This window comes from Leptonychotes weddellii, chromosome 16 (assembly GCF_054177405.1).
Source record: "Leptonychotes weddellii isolate Sample4059 chromosome 16, ASM5417740v2, whole genome shotgun sequence".
In the NCBI taxonomy this organism is placed as follows: domain Eukaryota; kingdom Metazoa; phylum Chordata; class Mammalia; order Carnivora; family Phocidae; genus Leptonychotes; species Leptonychotes weddellii.
Window position 1 is genome coordinate 10,150,797 of NC_138384.1, and position 17,739 is coordinate 10,168,535.

A 17,739-nucleotide genomic window follows, 5' to 3' on the forward strand; every position below is an offset into this window, starting at 1 on the left:
CTCCTGGCACTTTGTAAAAAATATCAAATGAGGGTCTTGTACAATTTGCAAAATATGAACCATCTGTACATGAAAGTGCAATATTGGTGTCCATATAAGCCCTTGAATATGGAAATAAGGCACCTTAACTATTAAAAGAGAAGCCATAAAAATATAAAGTGACTGAAGTGATATCCAAATGGCCAGATTTTCAAGTACTTCACCAAATAATTTTACCTGAATTAATAAGTAAAAAGAGTCTTCCTCTTCTTAATTCCAGTGTGATGTGATCTCCATTTTGCCCTTCCCGGTGGAGCAGAATTCCATCACTCTGCATAGTTTTAAATTTCAAAGAAATAATATCCTTTACTGGGCTCAGGGAGTTTTGATCAAATCTGTAGAGAAGGGAACTTTTTCCATCAAGATCAACCACCTCTGATCCTAGAGACAAAGACATTGAAAGTCATTCTAAAGGATGCATATGCTTTTTATTAAAGCATTTTAAATGCGTGTGTGTGTATGTATGTATGTATATATATATATATATCATATACATATGATATATATAAAGCATTGTGCATTGTGCATAAACACACACATGCACAGTTCAGTTCCAAGCCAGTCATAAAGGAAAATAAAAGTTCCAATGTCTAATTCTCTCTTGATGCCTGGGATTGACTCCATTTTCGTCTTTACTAACCTATTTACAAAATCGTGATCTAGAAATACATCTTAAATTGTATTCCTAATTTTCTCATATTATTGAAAGCTATTCTTTTCATTGAATAAACAAAAGAAAATCAGGAAAAGGATTATGATCAATACCCATAAAATCACTTTGCTTATTTCACAATCAGTATTTTTAATGATGTTCCTGAAGTGTTGAAGTTAAATGCTTTTTGGCTCCTGAAAAAATAGTTTTGATGTCTCAAAATTCTCTCATACGTGCTGTAGATAAGAGATCTACATACAAATACACACACATACATCAGACTCATCAAATGCCACCTCAAGTATATATTAAGCTGAACTTTGTGTTTCGTTTTATGATTTTTGTGGCTAAGTAATAGTACTTAAGAGCAATGCTGTATTCTGTCTTCTAGAGGACATCTTTGGAAAGTCATTCACTCAATGATATTATAAGGGCTGTTCTGCTGCATTTGTGTCAAAACTGTGACATTGACATGTTTTTTCAGCTTTCTGACAGTGTCTTATCTACTCATTGTCAAGATCACTTTTATTCAGTTCATCTGAAAAAAAGATGTCATGTTATACCAGTAACATAACAGCTCATCTGTCAAAATCAGTTGCACCCTGAACAACAGACACAAAATAGAACTGATAATCCTCAGAAAGCCTAGCAGTGTTTTCTACATTTCGTAAGTCAAAGATTTTTTTTAAGGCAATTACCTTGAGTGTACATTTATGTAATAAATGACAAGGTTAGGGAAACCCAATGAAGCTATTTTTCAACTGGTTAGCTAACTCTTCCCAGTCAATGAAATGACATTAAAGTTTACTCATTTTGTTTCATTTGACAAAATTATTACAGCTACTTGTATGCACAAGTATACATTTCATTCAGATTATCCATCATATTTAATGTGAACCATTTATAACTCACCACCCCCTGAAATTTTTTTCAACTATTTTATGCAGTTATCCTTTGAAAATTCAGAGGTTTGATATTTCCACATCTTGTTAATGTGCTTATAAAGAATTCATTCACCAAATGCACATGAATAAACATTGCATTCTGTAGAAAGAATAATGTTAACTGAACAATTATTCCTTGTTATATAGCTGAATGAATGTGCACGGTAAAAACATAACTGTGTCATATACAAATAATGTGTTCTATGATTATTAGATTACAATAAATTAAGAAAAATTCCAATAAGACAGACTTTAAATGCTGACACATTTGGAGCCATGCAGTTATCTCTTGAGTTAATGTATTGCTTAAAGGCAACCATCATAATAATGATTTTATTTTAGATAAAGTCTATTTTGGGGATTAGCTACCAAGACAATTTTTTTTCCAGTAAAGGTTCAACCTGTGTGACTTCAGCCTACTCTTTTTTTCTCTTCTTCGCTATTATATCATATTATAATGGTCATATTCATCCTTCATGGCACCCAAAGCTTTTGTGCCTACAATATTTCCATCAGTAAAAACAGGATAGTGAACGACTGATGCTTGAAACAATGGTGTACTGCCCCCTCTCTTAAACTGAAGCCACTTGCCACTTTCTTTCACTCTTACCTATTATCTCCTTACTCCATAGATAATACTTCAGTAATGTGAGACATTCGTTCAATAAGTATGTATTTAGCACATTGTTTTTGAGACCCTGGGATGGATGCTGAGATTAAGAGAGTGATCAACACCAGCATGGCCCCTGCCCTCATAGAGCTGACATTCCATGAAGATGGGACATGGCTTAACCAGTGAACAACCATGACGGACTGATCAAGCCTAACAGAAGACTAGGTCTCTTTAGTTAAGGTAGTTGGGGAAACCTCACCACTGACCTTCCTACTCCCCATGGTCTTCAAGTCCTATATGTGTCCCCATAAACTTTTAGAATTACTCTGAGGACATTTAATTCTCCAAAACCTCAGCATTCTCCCAACACTTTCTCTCCTTCACTGTCAGGAAAGGAAGTTCTGAGGGTTGCTGAGAAATATGGTGAGAGTCAGTAATTCAACTCTCAGAAGAGGAAGAAGAGTGAGCAGGGCTTGCCTTGAAAATGGGTCTGAAAGTGAGAAAGTAGTTTAATTAGGAGAAGAATAAACAGATTTCACATGTGTGTGAACAATAGCTTCAGAGAAAAAAGCTATATAATTCAGAATGTGAGTACAATGTCAGCATAGGAAAACTTTAACTTATATACGTACAACATATGTACAAGAATTTTCATTAAAAAAAAATTCAGGGGCGCCTGGGTGGCTCAGTTGGTTAAGCGACTGCCTTCGGCTCAGGTCACGATCCTGGAGTCCCAGGATCGAGTCCCGCATCGGGCTCCCTGCTCAGCGGGGAGTCTGCCTCTCCCTCTGACCCTCCCCCTTCTCATGTGCTCTCTCTCTCTCTCAAATAAATAAATAAATAAAATCTTTAAAAAAAAATTCAGGATGATTCCTAACAGTATTACTTTAAATAAAAGACTCACTTATAATGAGTCTAATATAAGTCACTGTTATAAAAAGCTATCTACACAACAGATCTGATATATAAAAAGCATACAATTTTCAACAATAATCACAAAACACTGTGTTGTGGCACATACAGTTAATGATATAAAAATCTGGAATTATATAAAAGAAGTCTTGAGAGAGACAGACAGAGAGAGAGAGGTAAACAGAGAGAAAATGAATTTGAATTCATTATCAGAATCTAGCTCTCCAAGGATGCTGGTGGGAGGAGAGGTTTGTAGTTTCTCTTGAAAATTGTCTTACCCACTGTTAAGAAAAATTGGAAAAACTAGATATAATCCAGAGGAATAACTTCACATTCTTTCAATGTCATATAGGACCATTTCTTCACAGACTCACCTAAAGATTATTTAATTCTAGGTGAATTAATAAATGTCTGATTTTACTACTTATTACAGATTAGGATAGACTTTGTTAAGTTACATGTTAATTTGTAGATTTCTTTTCCCAGTAGAAATACAAATGGCTCTACAGTTATGGTTTTATTGCCCTGTTGGACATTAACTATTTACGTACCCAACTTAGTAAAAGTAATCCAACATTCTTTCTTGGATTCCTATCTACACTCAGTCTCTTGAATCTTCTTCCAACTAGCTTTACCATTCTTTTGACTCCTTTTTTAATTAATCAAATACATCTTTCATATGTGTTTATTCTGTATTTGAATTTAAGTCATGTTTTTTTGCTTTTGAAAATTCTACTTTCTTTTTCAACATTTTTTTATTATATTATGTTAATCACCATACATTACATCATTAGTTTTTGATGTAGTGTTCCATGATTCATTGTTTGCGTATAACACTCAGTGCTCCATGCAGAACGTGCCCTCTCTAATTCCCATCACCAGGCTAACCCCTCCCCCAAACCCCCTCCCCTCTAGGACCCTCAGTTTGTTTCTCAGAGTCCATAGTCTCTCATGGTTCGTCTCCCCCTCTGATTTCTGCCCCTTCATTCTTCCCTTCCTGCTATCTTCTTCTTCTTCTTCTTCTTTTTTTTTTAACTACTTTCAACATTACTAACTTAAAAAGTACAACTTGGGCTTCACATCATTGACTGGGGAAGCAACATTTTTTTTTAAAGATTCTATTTATTTATTTGACAGGGAGAGAGAGAGAGAGATCACACGTAGGCAGAGCAGCAGGCAAGGGAGAGGGAGAAGCAGGCTCCCGGTTGAGCAGAGAGCCCAAAGCAGGGCTCGATCCCAGAACCCTGGGATCATGTCCTGAGCCAAAGGCAGATGCTTAACCGAATGAGCCACCCAGGTGTCCCTGGGAAAGTATCAGCCATCACCAGTAACATTCAAGGCAAATTTATTTTCACTATTCCACAAAGGACACTACCAATGCAAATACATTCTCACAAAAGAAAAGTTCAGATGATTCATAACAGTATTTCTTTACATTGAAACTAACTTATGAAAGATTTGATGAGAGTAGGCCATTAAGGAAAGCAATTTAACTCAATATTTATTTGTTTAGAAATACTAAAAGAAGCATCCAAAGTAATATTCTTGTTTCAAATAACAGAATCACACTTATGCCCATCTTTTGTCACTTTCAGAAGAAGAATCTTTTGTACACAGGTGAAATGTATAAATAGGAAAAGTAGAGGTATCAGAAAATTCAGAAGTTAACAAAATTTGTAACAGTAAAAGACCTATAGTCCAAAGATGTAGGAAGAGACATGTTACTTGACTGAAAGAATTATGTACTAATGGTAAATCTGTTCATTAGTAGGCTTATAACTGAGGTTATATTTTTTTTATTTTTTTTATTATTAACATACAATGTATTATTTGTTTCAGGGGTACAGGTCTGTGATTCATCAGTCTTTTTTTTTTTTTAAGATTTTATTTATCTATTTGACAGAGACAGACACAGTGAGAGAGGGAACACAAGCAGGGGGAGCGGGAGAGGGAGAAACGGGCTTCCCACTGAGCAGGGAGCCTGATGTGGGGCTCGATCCCAGGACCCTGGGATCATGACCTGAGCCGAAGGCAGACGCTTAACGACTGAGCCACCCAGGCGCCCCATCAGTCTTTTTTTTTTAATGACTAAATTACTGTAGATATTAATAATGTGGCCCTGTCATACCCTGTTCACCATAGGGAGGATATAAACTCTAATTTTCTAGTCACAAGTCGCAAATTGTTCTGACACATTTATCCCCCTCCAGCTAGTCCCCTTCTGAACCATTTTTTTAAAGATTTTATTTTTTATTTGAGAGAGAGACAGCATGAGCAGGGGTAGGGGCAGAGGGAGAAGCAGACTCCCCGCTGAGCAGGGAGCCTGACACGGGGCTCGATATCAAGACCCTAGGATCATGACCTGAGCTGAAGGCAGACGCTCAACTGACTGAGCCACTCAGGTGACCCTTTGGAACCATTTTTAATAGTTTTTTATTACAGTGTAGCCTAGGAGTTAAGCCAACTAGTCTGTGTGGGTTTGCATCTTCACTCTACCTTGGGCAAGTGTATGAATTTCCTATTATTGATGTAACAAATGACCACAAACTTGCTCAGGTGAAACAACACAAATTTATTATCTTCTAGTTTTGGAATTCTAAAATCAAGGTGCTGACAGGAGCTGCTTTCCTTCTGAAGTCTCTGAAAGATAATCCCTTTCTTCCCCTTTCCTACCTTCTAGAGGCCATCCACATTCCTTGGTTCATGACTCCTTTCTTCACATACGAGACTAGTAGCATAGCATCCGCAACTCCCCCACCTTGTTTCTGCTCTCCTTCTCAGACTGATCCTCTCACCTCCCTCTTATAAAGACCCTTGTGATTACACTGGGCCCACCGGGATAATCCAGGCTACTCTCCCTAACTCAGGAGCCTTAATTTAATCACACCTGTAAGTGCCTACGTCATATAAGGTAACATAGTTACAGGTGACAGGGCACTGCTCCCTCTATGACACAAGGTAGTTAACCCTTTGCCCACTTCCTCTCTGCAACATGGGAATAATATTAGTATATTCTTCACAGGATTGTTGTAGGAATGTATATCTGCATAATTTTTGGAAGCCTTGCTGGCACATAACTACAACTCAATAAACATTAACTACTACTAATGCTAATGCTATTATTTACTGCTACAACATTGGGCAGGGAAAGAGGCACAGCAAAAATAGTTTAATAAATACATTTGGTGTATTTGTTTTAAAAAGTAAACTCTTTAAAAAATAATGAATTTCTGAAGAGCACAAGAAGTGCTCAATTATCAATGTCACGGCCAGGTTATGCAGCAAGAATGATTCTGAGCCATCGGTGGGTTCTGTGGTTTTTTCTCTGTCTGTAGGTAATGTCTGAGCTGACTCACCATGGCGACTGTCGGTGACCTGAATCCTCCTCACTGAATACCTCCATCTCAAACCTTCTCCTTTACAGCAGGCATCAAGGAAAGAAGAGACTCACAAAGCCTGTAAGCCCTACGCTCATATCAGTTCTCCCTCTGACCCCAGGAAAGAGGTAGAGACTGCTTTCTTTGCATGATTCAGAAATACAATCTCCCATGGAATGAAGAGTTTTCTGATACAAAATATTCAAATTTCTTTCAGGGAGTTGTGTCAGAAGTGGCATTGCTGAAATGTGCATTCTGTGCTCCTTTCTCTAAGCACATATTTATGGCGAGCTCCCTGTGAACAGTGGAAGACACGGCAATGCATAAATACAAAGAACACTTTTTTGTCAAGGAGCTTTCATTCTAATGGGAAAGACGCACATCCCCGAGATGTGATTTTTCATGCCAGGGCTTGGAGCTTTGCTTTCTGCATGGGGGCTGGGTCCGAATGACTTCTAACAGGTGCAGGAGGAGTTGATCCACTCAGCCTCAGAGAAGGATGTCAACTAAATTGCAGATGTACCTCTGCGAGCAGCAAGCTGTCTTCCACCTCTGCATATTTCACATAAACACATTCCTCACTGTAGTATCTTCCACTTGACTTGGTATCCTTCCCACCCACATCCTACCCCTGCTCCAGAAGTTTGAGACTGCAAAATGTGAGGTTGCTATCTGAAAAAGCGATGCCCTCCCCTCTCCGTAAGTGGATGACTAAGAAAAACCCATACAACAGTTTGCTTTCTTAAACTGAGCTCCGTGGTCAGCCATGTTAGAATCAACTGACGAGAATCTTTCGGTGTTTCCATAAGCACTGAACATCCTGGGGTCTGCCTGATAACCACCAAGTTAGGAGCTCTGAGAGCCACACCCAGGAAAACAGTTTCCTGAGTGACCCTGAGCAGATGACAGCATGACGATGATCTGACAAGGACAAGAAGGTTAAAGAAGGCTTTTCCCTGAAAATGAACAACCTCATTGCACATTGAATTGTACCATGGAAAACAAACATGTTTATCTACACTGTAGGTGATACTTGCAGAAAACTGTGGAGGTGGGAGTGGCTTGTCCCTGAAAGGTGTTTTGGGGAGAAATTGGTTCTGTGAATGCAACTGTGAATCATTACATCACTGATGAGGTCAGTTGGCTAAGAAACGTAAAAGAGACAAACTGGAATAGAAAATGCATGAGCTAGAAAACAAATACCTGAACAATAGAAAACTGACTTTATTAAAGGTCATGAAAGAGTTCCTGAAAAAGACACGCGAGCCTTTTATTCATTCCGTAGGAAGCACACCAAAAATATAAATAGAGAAAAAAAGTGCTCTAAGTGGAGAAAGAACAATGGACCAAAACTCTTCTGGGCTCAACAAGAAGTCAGTCTGCAGTACTGAGCACACCGCTTCTTTATTTGAAAATTACTACCTATGAATTTCTAAACAAACAGAGATCCAATTTTGACTTCTAAGAAACATAAATCAGATTGAGTCACCGTTAAGCCATTATATGGTGAAATATGAAAGCAACAGCATGATGTCTTGGCACTTGAGATCTGCATTACTGAACTGGGTTTTGAGGAGATGGCGAGGAGAGAGCACTTGAGAAATCAACAGGAAATGGGTTGTACTATTTTTGCATAGTAGTATCAAGGAACACAGAATGATTTAAGGGACTCCTAAGTTTAAAACAACCAAAATTAATACAATAAAAAGGAAGAAGGTACAGGATCAAGCGCTGCATCTAACCACAGACAGAAGGTGACTTTACTATCATGGTTTTTAAACAGAGTGAATTAAGATCAGTGATAACACTCCAGGAGGTTATAGGGACAAACAAGATCACTGCCACTTAAATACCAGTCTAAATTAACCTTTTCAGTAGGTGTGAAATGGGTAACGTCTACTACATCAAGGACACTTGAGTATGTCATTGGAGGACATAAGCTGTATTTCTGTTTCTAATATTTGTTTGTAACTTTTGTAATGAATGCCACAGAAGTCACTTAAATGCTGAGTCTCAATTTCCTTATTTGGAATACATGGAGAAAAATTCCAATTTCTCATACCTCACAAAAAGCTGTGGGTTTCAAATGCAGGTATCAAAAAGCCTCATTTATTACATATTTTGTATGCTATTATTATCACTTTAATAATAACATTCGAAATCTCCTATGGTCATCTCACAGTTCTTTAATCAACTGCTACTGCAGGAGTGTAATACATCTGTGGCTTTTATACATTTATTCATTTTTCAGTTTTTATCATGGCTAACTGGATGTTTTTCTTAGTTTGTCCACTTAGCAAATGGTTACTGAACGTTTACTGTGCCGAGTCCTACAGTAGGAGCTGGTGTTGCAACAGTGAACACATTCTGTCCTCATGGATTCCCCCAATCTGAAGGAAAAGAAAGACATCCAGCAACTCATCTCTCATGGACAGATATATTTACAAACTCTAAATGGAGCATGAAGGAAAAGGGCAGAGTTGTACAGCAGTTTTGAACAGGGAGATCTAAATTAGGCTGTTGATTGGGGACCACATCTTTGAGGAAATGAAACTTAATCTGAGTAGATGCCCACCTTCGTAAATGTCTAGGATCAGGAGGGAAGGAGGAGGTATGGGGAAGGGGGGTTATGAGCCTGGGAGAAGGTGAGGAGACGTGGGAGGATGGAGACTGGCGAGGGTGGGGTGGAGTTGGCATGAAGGAGACAAGAGAGGTCCACAGATCACCTGACCCTGTGAAAGCTTGGTTCCAGGTTTTGTTGGGACGGGTCTATTTTGGTTTTGTCCTTCACCCTAGGACATAACAACTGGTCCTCAGATTGGTCTTTACTCCTAAAGCAATGCCCTTTGGCTTTTCAGTTAAAAGCCCAAGATGTTTAACAAGTCCCTCTAGATTGGCAAGACTGATTTTTTTCCAAAGGTGTTCCTCCAGGCACTAGGTAGATGCTGAAGTCTTTGGCACCTGACCTCTCCCATCCTGCTTTTGCCTGGGCTCCTTGGTAGCTCATCTTGGGCATGTGTGGTTCCCGAATCAGCCAAGGACTGAGAGGGAATTTCTATGCGGGAGTTGAGACGAGACCCTCCCTCTCTCTCACCCCCTCCTTTTCAGGATTCCACCCTCAATTTCTAGCCACTCTGGCAACCTTGAACTCTGAACTCTGCCTACTCAGCCCAGTAAAATCTGGCTACTTTCTGCTTGAGCATTATGACGTCTGCAAACTAGGATGTGTTTTTAGGAAAAAAGTCAGTTAAAGGTGAATCTCCCAGAGTTTGCTTTCCTTCTTTCAAGAATCAAATCTTGTCAATTTCCATCCTGTTTTTGACTTGAACTTCAGAGCCCGGAAGGGGGGTTTTTTTAATGTATATTTTGTATCCAGCAATGACATCTACAGCAAGGTAGCCCAATAAAAACGACCCTGCTAGGACTGGTACTGAAAAGCAAATCATCTTTTTGGGAACTTTTTAAATCATTGACTTGGTCTATTAATTTATCTAGGATTGCAAAGTGGGAATATGCTAATTCTATTATTCCCTATTTATTACCTGGAATATACCTTTAAGGAGAAATTCTCCCTCATCTTCTATTTGGTTACCTTGAAGCACAGATCACACAGGAAAAGTAAGATAAATTCTTGATGTTTCCTTTCATTTATTAATTTTCAAAATAATGAGCTGGTTCCTTCATATCTCTCATAGGTAACCAATTAGATTTTCATTTTTTAGTACTGTCATGAACCCATTCACTTAAACATATTTAATATGTTGCAAAACTGCAGTTACTATTCTTCCTGACGCTATCATATTTCCATTTTCGGTCAGTGAGAACCTGCTCAGTTGGCTCTGAGTTCTTGTGACATAATCCCAGCATGTTTCATAGTTTCTTTTTTTCTGGTATTATAATAGCTAACCTTATTTTAATTTTACTACCACCTCACTTATCATAAGATTAGAATCTTAAGACTATAAATTTTGCAAAGAATTAAGATTTACCCTCCTTGATTTTAGGCCAACCAGAATCTATCTTCTCTTTAAACTTTGGCATAAAATAGGATTCCTCAGCTACTGAGTGCAGGGACTGTATTTAATTCACCTTGACCAAGTATTTAGCAGTTAACATGTGGGAGCGGCTTCATAAATATGCATTGAATTCAATTTTAACTATTCTTTAGAGTAAATCCAAAAAGTTTACTGCTTTTCATTTCTCCCCCTAACTGGACGTGTGGTAAGAAGAGACAGAAGACAATGATTCAGTTCTCAGTGTCAGCACTTGGCACGTCTCAGGCTACTTTCTTGCATTTCCTATTAATAATGTTTTCCAAACTGGAATCTACTGATATAAGTCGCTCCAGCTTTCAATAGTTTTTACATTATAAAATGTATATTTTTATTTTTTTAAGTTGACATGAGCTTTGTAATTGTTGACTTGCTTCCATTTGTTAAATAGAATCCATAACTTTCTCTTATTAAACAGTCTGGATTTAAGCAAATAAACACAATAGTTTCTATATTCTATATAGTTCCTCTGCTTCTATAGATCTCTTCTCTTCCGATCTTCTCAGTTGTCCCTGTGTTCTGCGTCTGATCTTCCACAGGCTGCACATGCTGCCAGGTTGGCGGGAAAAGCCCTCCCAAGGCTCACCGACCCTGCCCCCCTCTGTTCATTCACCTATCCAGAAGACTCTTACCAAAGAAGGAACATCTGACTACCATACAGTATCATGTGTGCCTAGTATGATCACCAGGAGCGGAACGGCTGTTCCAGAAACAGGTGGAAGTGTCCTCTGACCCAAAAGTGAGGTGTCAAAGTTGTCAGAGGCAGTGGTTTCTCTGCCGAGGAAAGGTGACAAGTGCAAGACTTCTCTCAGTAGAGGAAGGAAGACTGCACGTGTCCTGACTGCCCCAGGCACTACACAAAGATCCCAGGTCTAGAAAAATCATGAAATCACGGCATGTTGAAGAAATGAAAATGGTTCAGGATGGCTGGACAGCTGGAGGCTCTTACTCTGTTGAGGATGAGGAAAGGCAGGGCACAGGTTGCAAAATGAGGATGTTTACACAAGAACAAGAGAAGAGGAACTTGGCATCTACACCAAGGGCAACTGTCGCAATGATTCATCCACAATTAAAGACCATGATCTCCTGTGGCTTCACGGCCACTCCCTCAGGACACCTCAGACACAGTCACTGCCATTCAGTCTTGTTCCCTTTCTCTGCCTTCGTTTACCACTGGTTACTTCCCTTCGGGACATTTTGTAGAATAGTATTTCTTTACCATCAAATATTTTCTCTTCTTTTTCCTTCTTCCGCAAGTTATTTCCTTACCCACATCTCTTGTCTAGCTCTATAAACATGTTCACGGCTGCTATGACCAAGACATCTGAAATTTATACTTTCTCTTTGAACCCATAAAATTGAGCTTCTCCTTCTCTCATTACTCAGGAAACAACTTCCAAATTTTCCGACATAAAAGTAGAACATGCTCTTTGATATGGATTTTCCATTCACTTGATGTTCCTTCATAACAAGTTACTGCCCTAACTCACCCGGACAGAGGGTAATAAAATTATGTGTGTCCCTGCAATATTCATAGGAGCCTTTGCACCTATAACTTCAGTGAACGCATGCAGGAGGCCCCGGGAGGGGGGGTGGCATAAAAATGCAGGCTACCTGAAAAACAGCGTAAAGGACCCACTTTAATTATGATAGAAATGCATCTCTCCTTTTCAAAACCATGAGTAGTTGTCCAAACACAGCACTTTATACTTTTATTCCTAACAGTAATGCAGTAAGCGGAAAGTCATGATTTAGTAACAACGATATTCATATAGGTTTCAATTATATACCATCAACTGAGAGTATTTAGAGTTCCAGCCTTCTGTGTTCCCCAGGCTTGCATTCAAGGAGTCAACAATGGAATTAATGATCTCCCCCGTGCCCTTTCAGAGCTCATTCATTTTCCACTGGCCTCCCAGCTCAGAACCACTTTCCAAATGCTTGTTCCAATCTGGTAACTCAAGGACCCTCCCATGCAATCACTAGGCTCTCTTAATTCAACATCCTCGGTACATTTGAGTCAGATTTGAGTCAAGAGAACCCCTCTCCTGATTGCTGGTCCCCTGGTTTGAGGTTCCACTACCACTGCACACGTGAGATCAGAAGCCTCCTAACCGAGCTGCTGCCTCCAATGTGTATGCCCTTCCTTTCAGCCCGAATGACCATTCTCAAATACAAACCGACCCTCCGAGCAGTCTCGTCTCTGTCTCTGTGCTTGACTAGGGTATGCTCCTTCTACTTGGACTAGCCTCCCAGGCTCCCATGTGAAAATACCTGCATTTTAGTTTCAAACCTCTTGCTATAAATGTTCTTATACTAATCTCATCAATCACTTCATTCCTCACATCCTACACTCATGCTACAACATTTCATGTTGAGTTTGTATAATTTTTATGACATTGCCTCTTCTGACCTCTGGGATCAAACACCCCATGTTAGTTGCTGTAAATGGTTCCGTTTTTACATGTACTCATGCGCACACCCCTACACCCCACATCTCCCTTCTCTCAGTGAAATTAATAAGCAAGTTGAGAGCCAGCTCTGTAGGGTCATACATGGTGGTCTTGCAGGTTACACTGGCAACATGTACATTGCTTTTTTGGCTTTTATTGTACAAGTACTATAAATTTTGTTTTGAGTTTTATAACTTTGTAGCATTTTAGATAATGCTGCATTTTGCTTTGTTGTGTAGAATGAAAGGACTGTATTGAATAAACCTAGGGTTAGAATGCAAAAAAATATTACATATAGTAATAATTCCCATTTATTGAGAAATATACATTATTTAAAATTTATCCCTATACCCAATACTTCATAGAGTTCTCTTTCAGCAAGTGTCAATAAATACTTAAAAGGTGGGCACCTGGGTGGCTCAGCTGGTTAAGCGACTGCCTTCGGCTCAGGTCATGATCCTGGAGTCCCGGGATCGAGTCCCGCATCGGGCTCCCTGCTCAGCAGGGAGTCTGCTCCTCCCTCTGACCCTTCCCCTCTCATGCTCTCTGTCTCCCATTCTCTCTCTCAGATAAATAAATAAAATCTTTAAAATAAATAAATAAATAAATAAATAAATAAATAAATAAATACTTAAAAGGTGAATGCATGTATGATTCATATAGTTGTCAAGAGCACAGGCTTTAGAAAGTAATGGATGCGAATTTAAATCTTAGCTCTAACACAGGCAGTCTGTGTAATCCTGGACAAAGTTCTTGATTTCTCTAAGGTTCACTTTCCCCCATGTCAGGAGACTTGAAGCAGCCTGGGATACACCACCCTTGAGTGAGTAGCTCAGGCAAAGCCCAAAAAAGAGTCACATTAGCTTGGTGCAAGCAACGTGGACGCACAGGCCGGCAGGTGCACGCGGTCCTCCAGGCCTTCACGAGAGGCTCACTTAACTGCCAGCATGGACAGGTATCCTGTGACCATGACCCAGGAGAGAGACCCTGACCACTCCCCAATACCACTTCTCCTTTTTATAGGGGTTGTAGCAGAATGGCCTTGCATATCTCAAGAAAATCCGGGCTGATCTTGGATTTGGGCTACTCAGGGGAGTTGCAGACAAAATCTTGCCACTGTGTTCTTGGGCTGAGAGCACCTGCAGCTCTTTCCTCTGAGGACAAGGCGAGCTGATGGTCCCACCTATTTCTGTACCCGGCAGCCCAGAGCAAGCCACAGGGCTCATTTAGCGGACAATTCCTTTCCTCTGCTCTGACTCCTGCATAAAATGGTAATATTCATGCCCCTACTTCACTGTGTTGTTAGGACTAAATCAGAAAATGCCTAGAAACAAAATATCTGATGCATACTAACTATTTAATAAATGATAGTTACCTAGAACCATGCTTTAGTAAATTCATATTCTGCAAGGCTGATACTTATGAAAAGGTGGAGAATAGAAGTGTAACCCAAGATTTAAAGTCCATTTGATCAAAGGCCCTCCCTTAAGGCACTCACACCCAACCCATCTTGAGGTTATTTTAGGTTATCTATGAGAATACTTTTCCATTGTTTATATGTTTTTCTCTTATCCAAAATTATACAACAGAGTCCTGTCGTACCCTTTACCCATGGGTGTTTATGTTTGAATTTAAAATCTCGTTGGCCCTCGGTACTGCTACTTCAGTGGCCAGTCAGTGAGAAGAGGAGGCTGATTAATTGCGTGGACAATGTGCAAGAGACAGCAACTGAAGTCACAGGAAAAAAACTGTCCCATAGGGCTGCAGATCAAGGAAAGTGGAGGGAGATCTGAGTAACCATGGAGTGCATGGCAGAGAGAACTCAAAGGAACTTGTTCCTCAGCAGTCACGTCCATGGGGACATCATGAGTGGTGCTTTAGTTTTGGAAAAACAGGGTCAATAGTCTTGTTCAACTGAGGTTGAATTTACATCCTAGACTGAATGTGTATTAAGTGCGTATGACAGAGAAAATTGCTTAATATTTCTAAGACTCTATTAGATGGGTGATTTTTAGGATTAAGTTAGAATGCCTATAAAAACTATACCTGACAGAGAGTAAGTGCTCAAGGACTGTTAGCTATTTTTATACTACGACAAATAAATATTTTGCAAGGTGGATGCTCTAAGTAGAGAATGTAACTATAAATATGAAGCATTTGAAATTTGTTTTGCTAATTATCCATTGTGTGGCATGGGCTCTGCTAATCTCTATGATCCAAAGACAAATAAGACTGACTGTCCAGGTTCTGTGTTCCAGAATTGCAGTTTGGGGTGGGATATTTTTTTAAAGGATGATTTTATTCAAATGGATCATTGCAAAGGAGGAACTAACACATAATAGGAGCAGCTAAGCTAAACTGTTGAAGCCAAGAGATTAAGTGGGCAGACAGTGAGAAGTAAGCTGCCCATGGCTCATCTCTAGGATTTAACACCTGGACAGAGCCTGAGCCCGCACTTGAGTTCTGGAGTTGGGCAGACCTGGCTGCGAACCCAGCTCAGTCACTTCCCATCAGTATGGCTTGAGCAAGCCATCCTCCCTGAGCTTTTAGCTGCCTCATTTGCAAAGTCGGAGAATGGAGTAGTTATCTTATAATATTTACCCAGACTTTTAAAAAATTATAAACTACCTATTAATATAATGCTAGACATATAATAAGCACTCAATAAAACGTTGCTATATCTAGCATTAAAAAATTAATACTATTGGGGGATGCCTGGGTGGTTCAGTCAGTTAAGTGGCTGCCTTCGGATCAGGTCATGATTCCAGGTCCTGGGATCGAGTCCCACATGGGGCTCCTTGCTCAGTGGGTAGCCTGCTTCTCCCTCTGCCTGCTGCTCCCCTGCTTGTGTTCACGCTCTCTCTGACAAATAAATAAAATATTAAAAAATTATTATTAATATTAGTATTATTGCTATTATTATTATTACTCTTGATATTCATACTGTGATCACTATTCTGTAGGCCCTGGCAGGAACAAAAGGCTGGTCAGTTACCTTTATTGGTGTTTGGGCCGGGGCGAGTGGGTGGGGGCGGGCGGTGCCAGGAACATCACCAACCAGTGCAAGGAGACCTGCAGTCTGTACACCACAGTTTGTCTGTCTGACACAGTTTAGACAATGTCAACAAGTTGCCTGCCCCCTGCGTGACATGCCTTCCCTTCCTGCAAATAAAGTGAACCAGAGCCTAACTTGACTTACATCAGAAAGTGATAAAATATGTGTGAAAAAAACCTTTCATGGCTAAAAAATAAAGGTTCACTAGAGGAAGAGTGATATAGAGGAACTGAACAGTCCCGGACTCTTTTCTAGATTCTTCTGCGTGCTAGGCATCAGATGCTGGGCAAATTACGGCATCTCTCCAAACCTCAGACTGCTTATCTGATAATTGTAGATCATACTAACTAACTCATTGTTCTATAATAGAAGAGCATCTAACAGGATGGTGTGGCTTTAGGTAGGCTATCAATAACTCTTAGGCCCCTGCCCCACAAAAAGATATAATAAAATGCTTCATTAAGAGGAGACTAAGTGAAATCTGTGGCTTCTAACATTTTTTATGTGAAAGTATTTCAAACACATTTTATATTTTGGCAGAGGTCTTTACTTTTTCTATGAATTTATGCTGAAGGCACAGCACGTTTATAAGTGAGTTATGTGGCATATTATTTTTAGGCTGGAGAGACAAACATTCTTTCGTGTCCTGACATTTGACTGGTTACACTAAATGGAACACTGTATCTTTTATTAAATTCAGGGTGCCTAAGTGAAACATCATCAAATATAGTCCATGGGGGAAAACTCTAATATTTGAAAAGTCAGGGTCTAGTTAATAATATTAGATTTGGGTAAATGGATTCACATACGTCTATAAACAGGTATCTGTATCTATTTATCTCTTTAAGGATCGATCTATCTATAAAATGCTTCCATTTCTGATTTAAAATATAAAGCCAAACGCTAAAGTCAATATTACCATGTATTGGCACAAAAAAAGCTTTCCACAAGAATCATTCCTGTTTTTGTATCTCTTTACATAGCCATAAAGTCAATTTCAGCATGCAGGTTGGCTTTCAAAACATCTCCTTTGAAATCTATGTCAGTGTGTTGGATAAACAAACACTTACTGTAGGCACATCCGAACACCTCGATCCGCATTCCAATTCTGCCCCTGGGGTTCCACTCTAAAGGAATGAAGCGCAGAAATCGGGCTTTGATAGAAGGCTGGAGTCTATAGTACACAACACTGTCTGCATTTGCATTTCCTGGAAAGCCCTAAAAGAAAAGGGAAAGAAGGAAATCAATGCATCTGGAGAATATCTGTTTCACCCTGTGACCTAGAACATCAATGAACAACGTCTGACTTGCTTTTTTACTGAAAAAATGGCTACCTTCTTCAAGAAAATCCTATTACCAGTTACACAGTAATGTCCCTCCATCCACAGAAGGTACCATTGCCCAGACTTTTCTTTATATTGAGAGTAGTTGAAATTCCACCTTCCCCATTAAGCCAGCTTTCAACCATGATACCGTCAATAAACTTTCTATAAAGCTCAGATTAAACTTAAAAGGTATTAACATTGTGAACAGCACCAAAAAAAATTGAGAAAATCTTCTTCCAGTATTCAAAAAGTAGGATCTGATTCAGCAAAGAAGTTGCCTGCATCACTGATGAATGATAAAACTTAGGACATGTTTC

General features: G+C 39.4%; 1 protein-coding gene across 2 annotated transcripts in view; it reads right to left on the minus strand.

Moving 5' to 3' along the window:
• The window catches only part of CNTNAP4 (contactin associated protein family member 4), a 178,087-nt gene that overhangs the window by 100,634 nt on the left and 59,714 nt on the right, over positions 1-17,739 (minus strand). For both annotated transcript variants that reach the window (XM_081806346.1, XM_081806345.1), the window contains exons 2-3: positions 17,168-17,315; positions 217-420 (exon numbers count right to left, since the gene is read on the minus strand). In XM_081806346.1, the coding sequence (XP_081662472.1) occupies positions 217-420; positions 17,168-17,315 (352 nt within the window). The remainder of the gene's footprint in view (positions 1-216; positions 421-17,167; positions 17,316-17,739) is intronic.